Here is a 19,518-nt window from a genome sequence, read left to right as displayed (position 1 = left end):
ATATTTTAAGAATGCGTGGAAATACGGTAGCTCAAAATGTTTATAATTTACTGTCCAATTACATTTATGTTATTCATAGCTCTTGCTCTTCTCTATACTCTCTATAATAAAATTGTAAACATATGCAATAAATAAATAAGTAAAATATATGTAAGCACCACGTATTATTTTTAAGTAAAATTATTTTCCATGACCTGTTTTCACACACTAGCCAAGCGATAATGTGTTATTAAAATCAGTAATTCACGGACAGTTAAAAATAAAACACACATTTATCAAAATATATATATATACATATATTAAAGGATACAAAACGGTGAGTAGGTACGTTATTATTATATTATTATGATATGTTATTAAATTGCATTTCAAGGAAATCATTTACATTTATAATGAATTCAATTCAAATATCTCACATCGTACACGATATTATCTAATCGAATTCAGTTTTTATTGAAATGGTTTATAATATATTTTGTTGTAAAGATAAAAACATGTTGATATTTTTTATATTTTCTCCAATCGACTTCGGTAGTTGTATGACGTTCGATGACAAATTAATTAATACAAACGCAACAAGTAACTGCATTTATTCATGGCTAGTCACAGTGTAATATCATACACGAGACTCATTAATCATTGTGTCCAAAAGCTCTTTATTATCAAATATGACCTCTTTATCTACTTCAACTATAATATTTGATTTGGAATTTTTATGCGATTTTATTTCAACTGTTTGATCGTGTGCTTATTTGATTTCGGGCGTTATACATAACACGAGTAGGTAAATAAACAAAATAAACGTCTACCAAATATTTGTGTTCGATTTGTTAGTACATTTGGCGGTAGCTTCTTGAAATAAACGAATCGCTAAAGAGATTAAACGAAACGTTAAATTGGCTGAAAAATATTTGCAGACAATCCGTAAAACGGTCGAACAAGAGAGAAAACCCGACAAAAAATAATACTACACAAAATACGACAGTTGAAGCACGTATAAAAAATAATAATAACACTTTGATGTCGTTAACACTTTATTTACACTGTTTTTTTTTTTTATATATATAGATTGAACGATGAAAACAATACTCTGATTACGATGGAAAAAGAAGTAGTGCATTAAATATCCATTTAGTTGTTCCACAATAATAATTGTAAAATAGTTTTAATAAAAATGTATATGACAGTTCAGTGCATTAAATGGACTGATGAGCCTAATATTGCGACACTTTTTTCTCACCATACAAGTTGGAAACGTTATGTTCCCAACAGTCGTTAGCACTTTGTACACGTTTTAATTTATTTAAATCCTGGCATAAGCAATATACGCTAACGTCCTCCAAAATCCTACACGATTTTCGAAATTCCACGTGTGGCTGTGTATATCTAATACGTTCCATCATTTTTACATAATATAATATTATAGTGCATAGTAAATCCTCACGTTAGAACTGACTATCATGATTTTAAGACTTCGAGACATTCAACTATTGCATACATACTTGTATGATTCTCATACGTCAATTTAAAAACAATTATACTTTTAAATAATTAAAAATAATCTTATGTTTCTAAAACAATTATGTGGCAAAAAGTATTATCAAAGTTTTGCTATACAATTGGAATTACTTCAAATTAATGAGGTTCACTAGCAGCATTGAAAATTAGTTATAAACTGGTCATAATACATATGTATATTTATATATATATTTTTTATTTATATTAATATTATGTACATTATACCTATTTTCTTAACACTGTATAAGAATAATTTTTAAATTAATTATTTTTAAATCAAGTATTTTAATGTTTTGACCCAACTATCAAACTCTAATAAAACATCTTCTAAACAATAGTAAAAACATTTGAGCCCGTCTACAAAACAATGGTTGAGCGACTTACAATCAAATGTTTTATTTGTGGATTATAGCAAACACCAGGTTGCTTAAATAGAAGTTGACTTAACTAAATTTTCCGTTAAAAATACTATTTATTTAATAAATAAAGTTTACTACACAAATTTGTCTTCAATGTAATAACACCACCCTTTGTTATTCAAAACACCTAAATGTTGCTAAAATTTTATATTATAATTTAAAATATAGTAACCTATATATCTTAATAATTTCTCAAGTAAGCACAATATTTATACTTGAGTTGTTTATTATTATTATTTTATCAAAGAAGGTGGCAAACGCAATTCCAAGAATACATTATAACTTACAAAATAAAACGATAAATATGATAAAGTATATTTTGATGTTTTTTGTTAATATAATGCATTATGTTATAATAATAACATAATATCTACTCAACACGAAAAAATTCAAAAACGGCTTTCAACTAAAATAGTACATTGAAATAGAAACCAATCATCTGTGTTTTGAACTGTGTTACAATTACATCAAATTGAATAGCAATCATCGATACTCCCCGCAGTATATTTTGTTATACCATGGACCATTATCAAGGTTAAGCGTTAGAATTTCAAGTTATTTCAATATCATATTAGTCATTCTGTTGAATCATTCTTGTAATAACATTTTAACAAAGGTTTGCAATTGATAATGAATGATGGATATAAACAATAACCCATTACATGCGATACACCGTACTTACTCGTAAGAACATATAACTTAATAACACTACACAGATGAGCAACAGTTAATTTTTAATTAAACATTGATTAATCGACACTTTTTAGGCCCAACAGGCAACGACATCTCACATCTGTATTCAGGTAATGATTCAATTTGTTTAGCCAAAATGATCTTAGTTATTAAATCTATGATTTAAGTATTTTTTTTACAACGAAGTTTTTTGTTTTTTTGATTTTGTGAGTTCTTTGTTTTTATAAGAATTTTAATATTAGTTATCGTAGAGGTGTTTGACAGTCATCTTTTCTGTTCTATTTGATATTCTCATTTCCAACTTGATTTATATAAAAAAATATGTATAATTCAACACAGTAAAACAATTTGATTTACACTTTTTTTAGATTAAACGCACTTAACTTGAAATCCAATAAAAACTATGCTGATTTTTAAATTGAATACATAAAAATATTATTAACAACTTAAAAAGAAGGCGTGCTCAAAAAAACTTTTAATCTGTAGCTTGTAATCCCGGAAATGTTGTATAACTTTTTAAAAAACAAATATGCCTTTATCATATTACTTTTTATACGGGTTTTTCATTCCACAAGAGTAAATACTAAATTGTTAGCGGTGCATGAAGACGATAACACATCAAGAGACAATAAAATTACCAGAGTTCAGCCACTTTAAAGAAAAAAAACTTTGTCTAAAGTTATGTATTTTTTTAATAGATAAAACAAAATTATAACGATGAACGAGAATTAAAAGAATAATAATTCAATGTATTAATATTTGTAAAGAAAAAATTATTAACAGAATTAAAACAAATACAAACAAAAAATAATTTCTAGCTGAAAACAAACTTTATTTTTATTCTAATAATGACGAGTTACAAAATTGATACGACCACTCTTTAAGACCTAAGTAACGATATTATATTATTTTATTTTTGATTAAAATTATTTTCTATTATTATTTTTTCTTTTTTACTTCGAAGTTGTTTTATGTACATTCATTAGAAATTGAGCGAGTTCCAAAATTCGTTTTTTTTGGAAATATGTTTTTATATTAGAATGAATTATTTATCCCTATAGTCTTTGTGATTAAAAACATATAAAACAGTAATTGTAAGTATAAAGTGCAAATAAGTAATAAAATCGGAGAATATCGTTATTCGACAGTACTGTATATATTTTACGCCTAACCCAAAATGATAGATATTTTTATTAATTTAATTACAGAGTTATTAGCATGGACCATGCTATTTAGTCTTGGGCTCCAGCCGGAAAACGACACTAAATAGTAACACTAAACTGCGATACTAAAGTAGCGCGCCTACTTTAACCGTATAATCTGATGCCATTGAAATAATGAGTGGTCGTCATGCAAACGTTTGGTCAGAACATATAATTAAGACGATACTATCATCATAAATCGCAAGGAGGTTATAGATCAGAAATAATCACTTTTCAGGAGCCAGCATGCTAAAGCTTGTTCAATGTTAATTTTAGCCGCTAGGCTTTAAGTAGACTGTAAATTGTATTTTTTTTTTACTTTTACACTATTATACACTACACTGTAGTCTGTAATCATTATCACTACGTTTCTACATTATATTTTCACTTAAAAAATACATAAAGATAAATAAAAAAAAAATACAGTAAAATAGCACACAATAGATATATATGTTATCATGCATACAATATATTATGTAGGTACAAAGAGTATCGGATAATTAATTAAATCCAACGACACATTCTTAGTGTTTAAAAAACAAGTATATACATTGAGAACAAATTTACTGCAATTTTTTACGAATTGTTGTTCAATAATATGTTGTATCAATTAGTCAAAAAAAAAAGGTAATTTATAATTTAAAAATATATGACTTGATTGTCTGTCAAGAACGATTTTGAAAAAGGTTAATAACGCTTAAAAATATACTCGCTTGTTTTAAAAAAAAAAAAGTACTCCTCTGACGTAGCTAGAAAAATGTTTTAAATTGTCTATACTACTTTCTACCGCCCGTTTAAATGTATTTTTGAGATATGTAGACATCTTAAAAATGTCTACACTTTTTCAAAGATATTGAATTTTGCAAAAGAAAAATGTTAAAAATAATAATCTTTTATAATTTGCGACTTTCAATGTTATTGAAATCATTTTAGTTGACATTACGTCGTATATATTTTTGTCTAAACCATTTACTCAAATTACCAATAAGGTTTCTGCTTATGACACTTATGAAGTGTCAAATCGAAAAATGGTTTAATATCATTATCGACCGCACCATTACATTACATTCGTCCGTCTACTTTTTAATACATTTTTCAAAAACTTCTTTTATGATTTATTTTTGGTCGATCGCAAAAACACACCTCTTTTTTCAACGGCAGGTTTGCATTTTCCAACAAACAACTTGCGGATTTTGTAAAATAGAATTTTTGTACACAATAAACGACAATGTTAACTTTGCACAGTTCATGATATTTATTAACATTTTATGTGAAACAATATAATATTTACCACAAAAGTGCGTTAAACATTTCCTTGATGTTTCTAACTATTTCAAAAACTACGTTTCTAAAATAGTTTAACCAACCACTATAGCGGTAAAAGCTTTCGAAAAGCTTTTTAGTTTTTGTTGATACATTGTAATATATTCATTGAATATAATTGAATCTCACTAGATTGTGTGTTCCCACAAAATTCAATATCGATGGTATAACGGCACAAAACGTGTAGGGTTTTTTTTCGTCAAACTGAAAACGATTTTTTGGCGGCAAAAACGTTCACGGAGGCGATAGATTTAAGCCTTAAAACTTATATGCATTATAAAATTTGAAATTGTTTCGATGAACGGCCAATGTGATAATCTAAGTGGTAGAGCACATGCAATTGTTTTATCTATGAAAAAATAACTTTTTCAAAATAATAAATACGCCAGCCTCGGTTTATATGGACAGACCAATATTGTGTTCGTCTTAAAAACAATATGGGTTTATAACAATTCTTGACAATGCCGATTAATATATCAACATTGAAAGAAAACCACATAAATATACTTGATTTATACAAGGTCTTTTATTTTAGTTGCGTTTACCGTTCGGCGATTGTCTCGAAAATGAACGAGCATTTTTCTTTTCGGCTTAAGCCGATCTGAAGTTTTAGAATATGCATCGACATTTCCATAAGACACAAATGTATTCTAACAAAGTTTACAAAAAACCATTAGCTTTATTATCATTACATGAATTTCTAGTATTTAATTAGTAATTACTAATAATTACTATTCAATAAGAGATTACTCACTCGTATGGCATTGACGAAGGTGTACGACGTTATCTCGGGCCAGTGCCACGACAGCAGTGTTAGCGGTCCGCTGACCAAACACACCAAACTGTCGGCTACACAAAGGTTCAGCAGCAACAGGTTGCTGGCTACTTTTTGGCTGAGCGACAGCCCGAGAAACACAAAAATGTTGGCCGATGTACCGATTAACGCTACCAACACAACATGAACGGTCATAGTCGTTAGTATTAATTCCTCAAAGTGATCTTCTGCAAAAAGAAATAAACACATTTTGTTAATAAAATATTTGATCATTAAAAACAATTTAAGTCTATGAGTATGGTAATGGCTTTTGATCATTCCAACTTATTAGGAAGTAAAGTAATAATTTTAATAAATTGTCTTTAATAATATTATACTGTGTTAAGGCCTATAAGGCCAAGTTTATACTTGGCTACAGACGTTATACAACGTACATTTTCTATTTATGTTTTTCTCCGACAAGAGTGAAATTTTATAAAACGGATCAAAAGCAAACAAACAGTTAGTGTAATCGACATTTTTTAATCTACGGCCTTGTAAAATATCATCAGAAAAATAAAACAGTAAGAAAAATAATTTTTGAATGCACTAAAGCACCTGTCGCAAAACTATAGTTTTAACTTATATGTTTTAATATGGTTTACTTGGTATCCTTGGCAATCGTTCGTTTTCTATATTCCTAAATACGTAAAGAACAAGTACAGAAATATTAAGAAGTATATTAAGTCGGTAAAAAAAAGTAGGGAAAAAATACATAAATAAAAATCAACCTATATATCTAAAGTCATTAATTTGACATATCCTGCTAGCGGAAACCATAAAATAATCTTGATTTTGCTAATTTATAATTAAACTATTATAATGAGCTGCACACAAATTAGAAATCGACCTCTTTTTTCCTATTCTAAAAATGAAAAAGTAGTCCAGATTCGAAATGATATACATTTTAATAGAAGTCGCTTAGCTACATCCACTTTCAACTAGAAGAAAAACAACGGTACAGTTTTTAACAAACATTTTTTTACCGCAGATATTTCCCATGCTAAGCGGAGGCCTAAGTTTTGTAAAGAAATTATTTTAATTTTGTGTACTAATATAATATATATATATTATATATATGAAAAGAAACATTGTAAATTAATAGTTTGCCGAAGGTCAATTACTCGGTCCCTATGTGTACACCTACATAACATGAACACGTTTCTGTTCATATATTTTATATTTGTGGTCGCATCCGTCATATCCAACCAAAACATCTGCGGTCATTCCCTCTTTTTGACATGCAAATATAAATATATATATACTTCCCGTAAACGCTAAAGAATACTATAAGCCGGTTGACAGTTTGCCGTACTAGCAGCGGTGTTGAAAAAAATATTTGTATATTACTACAATGATAAATTTAAAAAAAAACAATGAAACTCAGCAACAAACTAATAAATAATAACTTATACGCCAACTTAAATTTGTCTATCGATACATCTGAAATGGCTTCACAACTTAAACTACAATTAACGAAAAACCTTCAAGCTTAAAAGACAATTTTGAATTTAATTATATTGCGTTACCACGCTATAGTCACGAATGTGTTGTATACCGAATCGAATTGAAACGTTTACCTCCACTCAAGAGGTTGTTTATGATTTGTTCAATGTACATCGCAATGTTTTTTTTTTTTTTGTGATCAACCCTAAGGTTGGTTTTGCAGTTTTCCGTAATTTCTCCATTCATCTCTATTGTCAGCTAGCCTCTTTTATTACTTATAGTTTGTTAGACCTGCATCGGAAATCATCCGTTTGATGTAAGATGTTCTTGATCTCTTTTGCCATTTATCTTCCCTTCTATTATAATATACAGAAGCTCTTCTTCGTATCTTAAGACGTGACCAATCATATTTCATCTTCTTTCTTTTAAGTATCTTCCTTAGGTTTCATTTATTTCGTTTAAAACATTTTCGTTGGTTCTTCTTTCCGTCCAGCTTACTCGCAACATTCTTCTACAGCATCACATCTCGAAACTTTCAAGGAACTTTTGTTCCGCTTTATGTTCAGTACCAATGATTCGCATCCGTATAGTGCGACACTCCACACATATACTTTTATCAGCCGTTTTTCATACGTCTTATACTCATGTTTTTAGAGCACAGTAGGTTTCTTTTGTTCATGAATGCTGTTTTTGCTTGAGCGATCCTTGATTTTACTTCCATAGTACATTTTCCATGTTGGCTAAATATACTACCTAGATATCTATGGCTTTCCACTTGGTCGAGAGTGTGGTTATCAATTTTAATTCTTAATCTATGTTTCTTTTTTCGACACATCATTACCTTGGTTTTGTTCCAGTTGATTTTAAAGTGATCATTTTGGAAGCATCTTGCTATTTCTTCTAGCGCTCTTTTGAAATCGTTTTCGCTACTTGCAACAAGAGCTATGTCATCGGCGAATCTTAGAAATGATATCAATTCTCTTCCTACTATTACTCCAATTTTGTCTCTGATGAGTGTTTCATTTAATTTCATTGATAGATTGTTCTACATAAATATTGAATAATTTTGGTGACAGTGGACCCCCTTGTTTTACCCCCTTTCCAATTTTGGATGTTGCAGACTTGTCTGACACTTGTATTATAGCTGATTTCTATTTGTATATGTTGTATATTATCCGTCTGTCTCTATAATCAATGCCTATTTCTTCTAATGTCTTAAAAAGTTCCTTCCAGGGAACTATGTCAAATGCCTTCTCCAAGTCGATAAATGTATCGTTGTTAAATTCGATCTGTTTTTCAATTAATGTTCTTAAACTTAAGATCGCTTCTCTAGTTCCCTTGTTTCTTCTAAATCCGAATTTATCATTACTTAACTACCTATCGCAATGTTATAGCTTACACAAATACTGTAGACACTAGACATGGTTATTCGTGGAAGTGGAGAGAACCAAAAGGGTATTTTCAATAAAAAATAAGTGTTTCTGATTGTTTTTTTTTAATTGCTTTTGTAATTACTCATAATATCACATTATATGATACAAAAAATAAAATACAATACATTTAATATTTACATATATTTAAATAAGGAATCCAGCGCTTAAAATAAAGGAAATAATGGAAGAAATAACGATAGGAGAAATGTCTGTTCTTGTTTTACCAATTTGTCATACATTTTTGAAAGAGATACCTATTGAAAATGAATAATGATTGATGAACATCATAAAAAATTTTATTTTTATTTTGCTTTCATAGCATGTAAACAACAATGATTTATCACAACTCACAAATCTTGTAAATATAATAATATTGAAAACATTGAAGCTAATGGTGATGAAATATAAAACAAGCAGTAAAATCGTAGAAAGACAATTGTATTTTAAAACAAAAATTAAATAGGAGTATTAAGAAAATATTCTTATCTAAAAAGAGTGTCATAAAAAGTTGATAATTATCAAGTAAAAGCTGATAATATCTAAAAAATAGTCAACATTGAAATTTCACTAAGCCCTAGGTTATTACGGCTTAATCGCAATCGCCCAGTATTAAAAGGTGTTGATGTAATTTTTAATTGTTTTCAAATCCACACCTTAATATTGTCAAATACTGTTTATGTATGTGAAAAAAATTAACGTTTTTTTCGCCGAATCACTATTTAGGCAACGATAACATTTCCATTGTGATTCGACACCCACGGGCGTGTTTCAATTCTTCATTGTTACCTTTTTATTGAATGACTTTGTGGCCGTTAAACCGAATGATTGATTTGAGTAATTATAACAAATATTTCATTCGCCGACACAATATACTATATAAAAATAAATCCGACCGAACGCCGACAAAATATATACTCGGCGAGGTTAACGCGTTGCTAACATTGATAGAATCAGAATGATGCAATCCATGCTTCACTTCGTACAACGATTAACATAATATATTATATATATACAGTATATATATATATATATATATATATATATATTATGTTAGCAATTTATATTTTTAATATATTATATAATAAGTGTTTAAATTTAGTTCATGCGTGATATTCGTTACTGGAAAGAAATATCACTTGTTACTTAAATTAAACATATTAGAGTGTATATTATACAAGTTAAAATTGAAAAAATTGTTTGGTCGATGGTCAAAATAATGTTCTAATTAAAAACCAATTGATAAAGCATGACAATTTATAACTATTACAACTATTATTTTTACTTTTGTATTTAATTATGCTAATTAGGTAAAGTTAACACATTCAAATAAGACAAGAGCGTTATCAAATCTGGGCAACTTAATGATTAATATAGCTATTTAAGGGTTACAGCGGTGACAAAAACAAATGGGCAGATATGTAAATAAAGTTACAAATTAAAATAACCAAGATTTCAAATTTGACGTTTTTAATTAAAATCGAATGTATTGCCAAATTAAATAGACCATTGTAATTAATTTTTGTTGGTTATTTCTTTTAAAAAAAATTGCACCTATACTTATTGTGTTGTTGATACGTTGAACGTCCTTAACTCCTATAAGATTCATGCAGTTTTAATTTCTAGGTATTAATACCCCTAGGGCCTAGAAGGTGTACATAGTGTAAATATACTAAATTATTTATACATTAACATATAATTTATAGTGTACTACTATATTATAATGTAATAGGTATTACGAACATACATATTAGTTATGCATATTATACGTCTTAGTGTATTGCACTATAGCCTGCGTTGGTTATTAGGCGTGCCGACCTTACCAGGAGAACCTTACGGCATCAGCACTAATTTAGTTGTGTCAATTAATGGCTAAAAGTTTTGGACCGCGTTGTATCATTATCATAGTTTGTTTGATTCGTGTCGGACCGACCGGCATCGTGTGGGCAAAGCCTTGTCGGTCATAATAATAATTACAATTTATACAATAATATGCCACTGGAGCCGATGTCAAGGCGTGTTAGCTCGAATTTGAAAATATCACGTTTTTTGAAATTGATGTTTTTTTACTCTGGAAATACGGTCTTGAAGTGCTTACCGCGTTCGGATAATGAGTTTTAAGCGTTGCACTTGATATTTAGGTCTATATTATTATTATTATAGAGTTTCGGTCATAATAATAGATATGTATAGCGCATTATAATAGGTGCAGCGTGTAAAGCACACCTCTGCCTGTCGATTTCGGACGAGAGGCGTTTTTTTTTTAAGTAATACGGCCATGTGTACTAATAAACGCTATATATATTATAATTACACAATGTGTTATTTTTTTTCCGCTCATTAATCGAAGAAAGATTTCGAAAATTTAGGCCAATTCAATGAGGTAGAGTACGAGTATGAGTGCAGTGAAACTTTTGGTCAACAACTCTCAATCACGGATTCTCTTTAAATTACAAATATATAATATTAGGTTAGCTTCCTTATTGGACGGTTGTAATTTTTCACGACAAATCCACCGAGAGTCAACCATGTAACATATCATTAATTTTTGATAAAAACGATTTAATATTTTTTTTAAAAAGTAAAATAAATTCTAATCGATTTCGCGATTAATTAGATAGTGTATACGCTATACACAATAATAAAAAAAAACCACGAGCTAGTTCCAGAAAAATCTATTTTAGACTAATAATCAGTGTTACACACTTACACGTCATTATGTGTTCAATGAGCTGTAATAATAAATAATATTAGAATGAATTTATAATAAGTGTGTTTCGACACAATCCATTTTATTCGTCATTTCGCGTAAATTCCTTTAAAGGTCCTAAATCCCAAAAAATCATAGAATCGTTTTGTTTTTAACGAATACATAAGAGAGGTAGCATAGCGGACAGAATGAGGGAAAATAGAGACTGAGATGGTATGACATTACCGCTTTTTTTTTAGTAACCTATCACACTTCAGAGGCGGCCTTAAAAATGTCAGCCATGAAACTGTAGGAACTTTACCACAAGCCAGGGGTGTGAGCATATGGCTTTCAATTGATTTGTTTACCTTTGCTTATTAATGATTCTGAATGACACACGCTATGTTCACCCTAAATGGAAAACTTTTGATACTTGCCAAAAATAATTGTAATGACCCATGATTTGACATGGGACACAAATATACCACTTTTGGTGAATTGGTCCATAAACTTCAACGTAACTGTCAAAAATATAATGCTGAACTTTAAGAAACTATTTGTAAGCACCTTTTACTTTTTATTATATATAAGTTTTCGGTTCCACCTATCCATTTTTTTCTTCTGTTAACAAAACCTAACCTAACTGTTTTGGTTGTGTTTGTTAATGCAAACAAATTGTTTAGGATTTTTTTTTTTTTACTGCCAACATGGGTTTGTTCGCAGTAGGAGCACCATCCATTAATGATTACAATGGCAAAACTTTATTTTTTTAACGCTGAGCATATAATATGTATAGATTATGTGATACAAATTTCGGCTCTTAGCTCAAAAATTGTAGAAGTTCTGATCACTTTTTTGTTTGAACCCGTGAATTCAGCTGTTATCGGTCGAACTCGCCTTATACCTTTTGACCTTGATGAGAGATTTTCAAAACTATTTGTTGCAAAAAATAATTTGCAGTGGTTATGTATTATGTCTTTTAGTTTTGAGAAAGTTATGTGCCCATTATTTGGCAGTGACTCTTCTATGCATATACATGTAAAAAGCCTTTTGTCAATTGTCTCCCTTTTACCCTTACCCCAGACCTGTCCAATCAACGCTGCACATAATGTAAAAAATGTAGAAAACAATACACAAATACACGATCAGTGTATATGTAGCAACAGCGAAACTCATATTATTGTTAACTATTCATAGAATCATTCATAAAAAATACATATTTTCATTTGAATGTTGAATGAAAAAACACGTCATAATATGTTGAGTACCAGAAAAAGAGTGATTTTTTTGGCTTTTTACCCCTGTAGCATTCATATTAGAGTGGTAAGTGGTCGTTATTTTGGGTTTAACGGAACCTTAGTGGGAACGCCCCTTAAATTTGTTAAAAATTAACAAAAAAGGCCACTTAAGTTAAACATTTTAATTTTAACGCTAACACGTTTTGATGTTTCTCAAAAAAATTATTTTTAACAATTTTTTTTATAAAACGATTATTTTAACGAAAAATAAAATACTTTTGATATTTCCAACAAAATCCTCTTACAGGTTGATGTCACTCGATATTTATAAAATTCAAACTTGTTGATGTTGTTGTTTGAAACAACTTGTTGTTAATTAGTAATCATTCGTACAAATCTGGTATTAAAATCAAGAGATTTACCAGCTTCTGTGATTTTTTCAACGAGCACTAAAAAAAAATATACCACGCACCATTGTTACATAAAAAAACAATTACATTAAAAGACGGAGAGAGAGAAATGACATAACGATTACAGTTGTAGTTCACAACTCTTACTTTTTACAAAGGTTGTAATGTTGAACAAAACACAATACACTATTACATAACACGAGGGATACATTTTTCTTCGTAAAAACTTAAAAGTAGTAGAATACTTTAATCAATATCCAATAGCGATACCGTTTGTACTTAGCACGATTAAACTGTTCAGGTTTGAATTTGAGAAATGTACAAAATGTCTACGTGTTCGGTGTTACCCTTAAGCCATGTTATTCAAACACTAAGTGAGTTCATACACGTATAGTAGTCAAATTAACAAAAGCTTGCTGCTTTGGTTCAAAAAAATAAATGAATATTAATAATATTCAAGAACTATTTATACTTGTATACCTAATATTATGTGTAATTTTTATTTTCTTTGTATAAATAATTTCTGTTGTTACTACCTACTCGCTGCACGTATTATAATAATATAGTTCAGTTAGTCGATAAATAGTACAAATAAATAAATAATAATTTAATCAGCTTATAAGAGCTTTTATTTTTTTTTATACAAGTAAAACCGGTTGTCGTGTTAACGACAAACTTCTATATTATTATTATTATTATTGTAGCGGCCATCCGGTCATCATCAATGGGAGTTTTTTTTTGCTATAGGGAGAACCGTCTATTATAGTTGCTAATGACCGTTTCAAGGATTATGTATGCATACTGTAAAATAATATGTCCTTTAGTTAATACGCTTATATAACGAGTAATACAAAAACACTTTTAACAAAAAATAATAAAATACGTTCAATGACAATATTGAATTAGGTACTTCAAATAATAATTAGTGATCCTTATAGATAAATGGTGTTATTAACATAATTGAAGGTTCCGGAGCTAGAACCGGCTATCTCCATTATTTTAAAATTGTCCAAGACGGCCAAATGAAAATCCAGTGTTCCCCATCTACCATTTTTGGCGGGGAAAAACGCGTTTTGTAATATCTTTGTAGACAATATACTTCGATTGTACTGGTTGATGCGCGAACATGTAAGTTATTTTACCATTAAACAACATTTTTGATAAAAGCAGAGATAGCCGGTTCTTGCACCGGACCCTTCAACTAGTATTATATAACGTATTAATATATTAAACTAAATTGGATTATACACCAGTGTAAATAATTATAATAAAACGATGAGTTTCAGAAAATAGAAATGGTGTTCTAATCTTACTGCGTTTTTTTTTTTTAAAGTACTTAAACGAAATTGTTTATTGAAATACTATATTTATTTGTATTGCATTTTGAAAACATTTGGGCGTCGTTCAAGATTGCAGGCAATGTCGTTGTAGAAGCGCTCTGTTACCTCTAAACATTTTCACTATTGCTATTTTTTATGTCGCCACTTTCAATATTATATTATAGTCGTTTAGTTAGTTCTCACGCGCCTTCGAAAAACTCTAAGACCTTAATCGGTTCTTATGTTATTTCCTACCTATTTTTATTTAACATGTCCGTTTTAACACCGGTACGGTAAACGAGTTAACAATCCGCTCTACTTTGGGAAATTAGAAACATCTAAATTCTAAAGTATTAATAGCTACTTGTATTAGCATATCAAAACTATGCTCACTTATTTTGTGCGATAGTCTGTTGTAATTACTGATGATTGTTAAACTAAACAAACGTTCTGGACATAATATACCTACATATGTAATGATGTGCATTGAAACGCAATGCAACAAGATTTACTAGTGTTATTACATGTGTGATTTTATATGATTTTACACGTCAACATTTAGATACGAAATGTATAATTCAATAACATACACTTTATGTAGTTATAAATTATAATTATATGAATAAGCGTGTAAGTCGATTTTAGTGATTTTACAAGGGGGGGTTTTTTTTGAGCTATTTTAAGCTTAAAAGAAACCACTTGAGTACCTCTAAGATATTTATCAATATAAGAGAATAAAAAAAACCGATGTTTTAAATGGAATCCTGATTTATGGCAGCTGGTCAAGTTTAAAATCGTTCCCTTGTAAAATCACTGAGAGCGACTTACACACTTATTCACAGTTGTTACAGATATGAAATGTGTGTAAAATGTTAATTTAAGCGAGTTACAAATAAAGTAATTCGCATCATAATAGTTTCAATATATAAATATACATCACGTTAACAATTATTGATTAAATCTTAATTTATCAAATTCAGTTGCCAAGTATTAAAAAAAAAATCAAAATGTTATTTCAAAGCGAAACTCCCACATGAAATGTTTCGTATTAAAATACCTAGTTGTAGTAGTTTTAAATTTTAAAGTACAAAATCACTTTAAAAATTGTAATTACTAACCTTATTACAGCTATACAAATTACCTGTACAAATGTTCAACTACACAAATTTACTACTATTTTCAATGTATAATATTTAATAATTTTAATTAAAATGACCTATAATTTATATCACTTAAATTACCTATATAGTTAATGTTATTTTAAGTAGAGCCGAGAAATTTCATAGAAGCATTTTCTTTGTTCTTTGTCTGGTTGACTTTCATTAAGTGCTATCGCGGTAAACGGCCTAATGTAAAGGAATGAATTTAAAAAGGTTATTTTCTCGAATTGTGGGTTTCTCGTAAGGCGATATGGCAGTAAAATCTACCCAAAAACTTGGAAATTTTCGATTATTTTTTTGTCCTCTGGATGGGTCGAAAAAGTCGCTCTGTAGGTGATAAGTCCGAGTTTTTGCACTTTTTAGTCATTTGTACACTTTCGGATCTTGCTTATGCTAATTTTAGAGCTCATTTCCAGCTTATCATTTTTTTTGCATGTTTTGCAATATAAATCTCGAAATAACTCCACTTCTAATCGATGGGTTTCACGTTCTTTGTCTTGTTCTGTTCCAGGTGGTATACTCGTCAAATTTTAGATAGGGGTTTTCGATAGTATTAATAGGGGAAAAGGGGGGGGGAGCGGACGGCATAAAACCCACTTTTTTAAAAATAAAGTTTGTGAAGCCGCCAAAATTACAAATCTTCGGTTACAGCAAATCGTTCTCTACAATTTTTTTGGTTTATCATCCGCATCATTCCATCGATTAGAAGTGGAGTTATTTTGACTTTTATGAGAGTATCTTTTTCCCTTAAATTAATTCCCACCGATCACTATACACGTATATAATTTTTTTTTCAAATAGCAATCAGGAGAAATAAGTTTAAAAAGCCTAGTAGGATGAAAAGTGAGAAAGTTAGCAATTAACCTAACATATCGCCTTAAAAGATAAACAGACGGTATACTATTAATAAGAGATTTAGCTAGACGCCACCTGATAACGTGAAAGGTTATATTATGCGGTTAAATAGAAGCAATGATTAGTTTTTATTTTTCTTCCAAGCATTTAAAAACTCACAATAACAATAGGTTTAAATTTACATGTTTTATAGCGCAAGAATGAAGGCACGCGCACCGGTCCGCTGATTAATAGATTACAGGTTAAACTTTAACAGTATTGCATTGTTCCCTTATTTATTACTGTTTATATTTACGACAGTACAAAACGTTTTTGGGAATAATTATTTTGGCATTACAGCAACTGCGAACGTTCTAATCAAAACCGAGTTTGCAGAGTATCGTTATAATAATGGTTATTTCTATAATGCTCTTACCGACAACACTTTTCGAACAGGTTGTCTGTGATATATTATGGGATCGCAGACCGGGTGGGCGGTCTGTGAACTAAAGTTTTAAACAACGGCTGTCTCAACGATGGCAAAATAAAACAATATAAATATCGGACAATTTACTTCTAACAGCGATGGATGTTTCCCGACGGTAAACGGTCTTTGACCGACTTTTCTGACGGCCGCCGAGGTCGTTTAATTCGTTTTACCATTGAGCTCGAACCAAGAGATCCGCCGCTGCTAATACAGATTACCTACCTACATACAGACGTCTGTGAAAATAACCAAAAAGTGTACACGTGTGCTCAGGCGACGGGCCTTGGACGTTGTCGAAATTGGCGCTTCTAAAATCGACTAGGTCCAGAGCCGCCGGGCTGCAGGTCAATTAATCAAGTCGTTCTCACGAAATCCCGTCGTATCTCCCTTCGGGAAATCTAATTTCCTCATTCTCTCCGCCGGCGGTCGTACATCCCGTCGAGCTTGTATGCCGGCCCCGGTGTAGTGTAGGTCATTTATATTATATTACATACACCATTTTTTTTTTTTAGGAACCTTTTTCAAGCCGTGCTCTTTTTGTCGACGTTACGTGTACAGGTCGTACACGCTTCCTTTTTATAAGTGTTTTTTTTTTTTTAACTATAATTTGAGCTTGCCGGTCTAAACGCGTTGTCCGGCCTTCCGACCGACTCTTGCCCCCCCCCCCCTCGGACAATTAACTGCTTGAACAATGTAATTGGACGAATACATCCTGAATCGTTCAAAAATGTAAGCCATTAACCCTTGTTGAAACGGTGTTTCGCCGAACAATCCGTTGCATATTGCAGTATATTATGTACATCGACTTGAATACATTATTCTAATAAGGCAATAATCTTGAAGTTTAAAATTTGGTTGAAACTTGAAACCTAAGATTTATACGTATTGACCTGAGTTTCGCTATTTCCTTTTTCTTAAGTTTCGCTTGAAATATATATAAATATATTTTTAAATAATATAATATATCATTATTAGATAAATTTAATATTTTACAGAAAGACAATTAATAAATAATTAATTGTTAGCTTTTTTTTATATGAAGAAGTCAAGACACAAGTTATAAAAAAAGGCTAACATATTATTTCTAATACCGAAATAACGGGGGTTAAAACGGAAAGGTATGACGCTTCGTTAAGTGTGTGAATTTAGAATATCGAGACGATGAAATAAAAACAAGATTAAACTTTGACGTTCAATAATAAAGAGAAATACGGAGAAGACTAAAAAAAATAATAAAGTAACATAGTTTTTGATTTTTAATTTAGCTATAAAAGACGGAAAAAAAGTGAAAATTTACGTTTAAAGTAAATAGCTTCAAAGCTAATCTAATTAATCCATAAATTAAAAAACTAAATGTATGATCAAGTTGATATCCAAAATATATTATAGCACACAATAGTCAGAATTAGACAATAAATATACCATTGTATACATAACAATGGTTTTTGACTAGCTATTCGAGGCTCAGCCATATTCAATTCATCTGCGCAACGTGCTGATATATCGTACACTATTCCATAAGGATAGTACCGTTTGGAATAAAATAGTTAAACTACATATGCAAATTTCTGATTAGGACGTATCTGTATATTATTATGTTTAGCAGGCTGCCGTGCACGTTACACTGTCGGAAGATAGTGAAACTTCTTTTCAAGGACACCGGATATGTAAATATTGGAAAACTGGTATACAAGAAACTGAATCTCACATGCCTTAGATGCAAATCGACTATTCCATGCAGATTCCACCTGTCTGCCGTCGTCCTAGTGTGTAAAGCCGCTTGGCGGATTCGTATATTAATAATATTCTCGCATGTCACGTAGACAATAACTTCTCATTTAGATATTTACAAGTATAGTACACAGACTGCTCCAAAGACCAAAGACAAAACTAAGTACTATGACAACAAGAATCAAGATAATTTATACGAGTTATACTTATAGAGATAGCGACGGATCGCTGAACATCGACAACAATAATTGTCGTTGGAATTTAAAACGTTACTATGTCGTTATAAATATTTTAATAAATACCGATACGTACGCAATTGGAATTCAAATATAACAGTTTGAAAATAATAATAATATATTTTGTGCATCGTGGACATAAAATATTATGGATATTTATTTTTTTTAATTAATTTGACCGCAACGTGCAGAATGTCATCGCCTTGGTTCCAGAAAATGTCCGCTTTAATACAGATATTAAATTGTTATTTGGAGGGGAGGGGGAGAAGAATAATGTTTTGTACTTTTCGGTTTTTTTTTGCGAATAACCGTTTACCGCGCTATTTTCATTAAAAAGTAATAAAAATATATATAAAAAGCGTTTACGCGCTCGTGCTGTCGATTCGGTATTAGCGGTAGTGACCTTAGAGAGTAACCGCAAATTATTTCCTTGACGCGACTACACCGTAGTCTTCTTGTTAACAAATCAGCCGTCGGCTAGAAACGAGTGCTGTTAATGCCGCTCTGCCTACTCGACCTGATGTACGGCCCTGGCCGTTCAGAGAAACGCGGAAAATTGAATCACCCCG

The 19,518-nt window shown here is 30.4% G+C and overlaps 1 protein-coding gene across 6 annotated transcripts in view; it reads right to left on the bottom strand.

The window, feature by feature from the left end:
• The window catches only part of LOC126835914 (5-hydroxytryptamine receptor 2A), an 86,206-nt gene that overhangs the window by 20,638 nt on the left and 46,050 nt on the right, over positions 1 to 19,518 (bottom strand). For 5 of the 6 annotated variants that reach the window (XR_007685258.1, XM_050568789.1, XM_050568792.1 and 2 more), the window contains one exon: positions 5,910 to 6,157. Coding sequence is in view for 5 of the 6 variants with exons in the window: in XM_050568789.1 (XP_050424746.1) it covers positions 5,910 to 6,157 (248 nt within the window). In the remaining variant the exon portion in view is untranslated. Of the gene's footprint in view, positions 1 to 5,909; positions 6,158 to 6,364; positions 6,435 to 19,518 lie in introns of those variants that run through there. The other variant, XM_050568793.1, reaches the window with a different exon arrangement.

Source organism: Adelges cooleyi, unplaced genomic scaffold (assembly GCF_023614345.1).
Source record: "Adelges cooleyi isolate 19-005CV unplaced genomic scaffold, UGA_ACOO_1.1 ACOO_flye_CR_arks_rails_tigmint_CR_PRNA_23, whole genome shotgun sequence".
Lineage (NCBI taxonomy): Eukaryota > Metazoa > Arthropoda > Insecta > Hemiptera > Adelgidae > Adelges > Adelges cooleyi.
The sequence above is the reverse complement of the archived record's forward strand: the minus strand, read 5'-3'. Positions and strand labels throughout refer to the sequence as shown.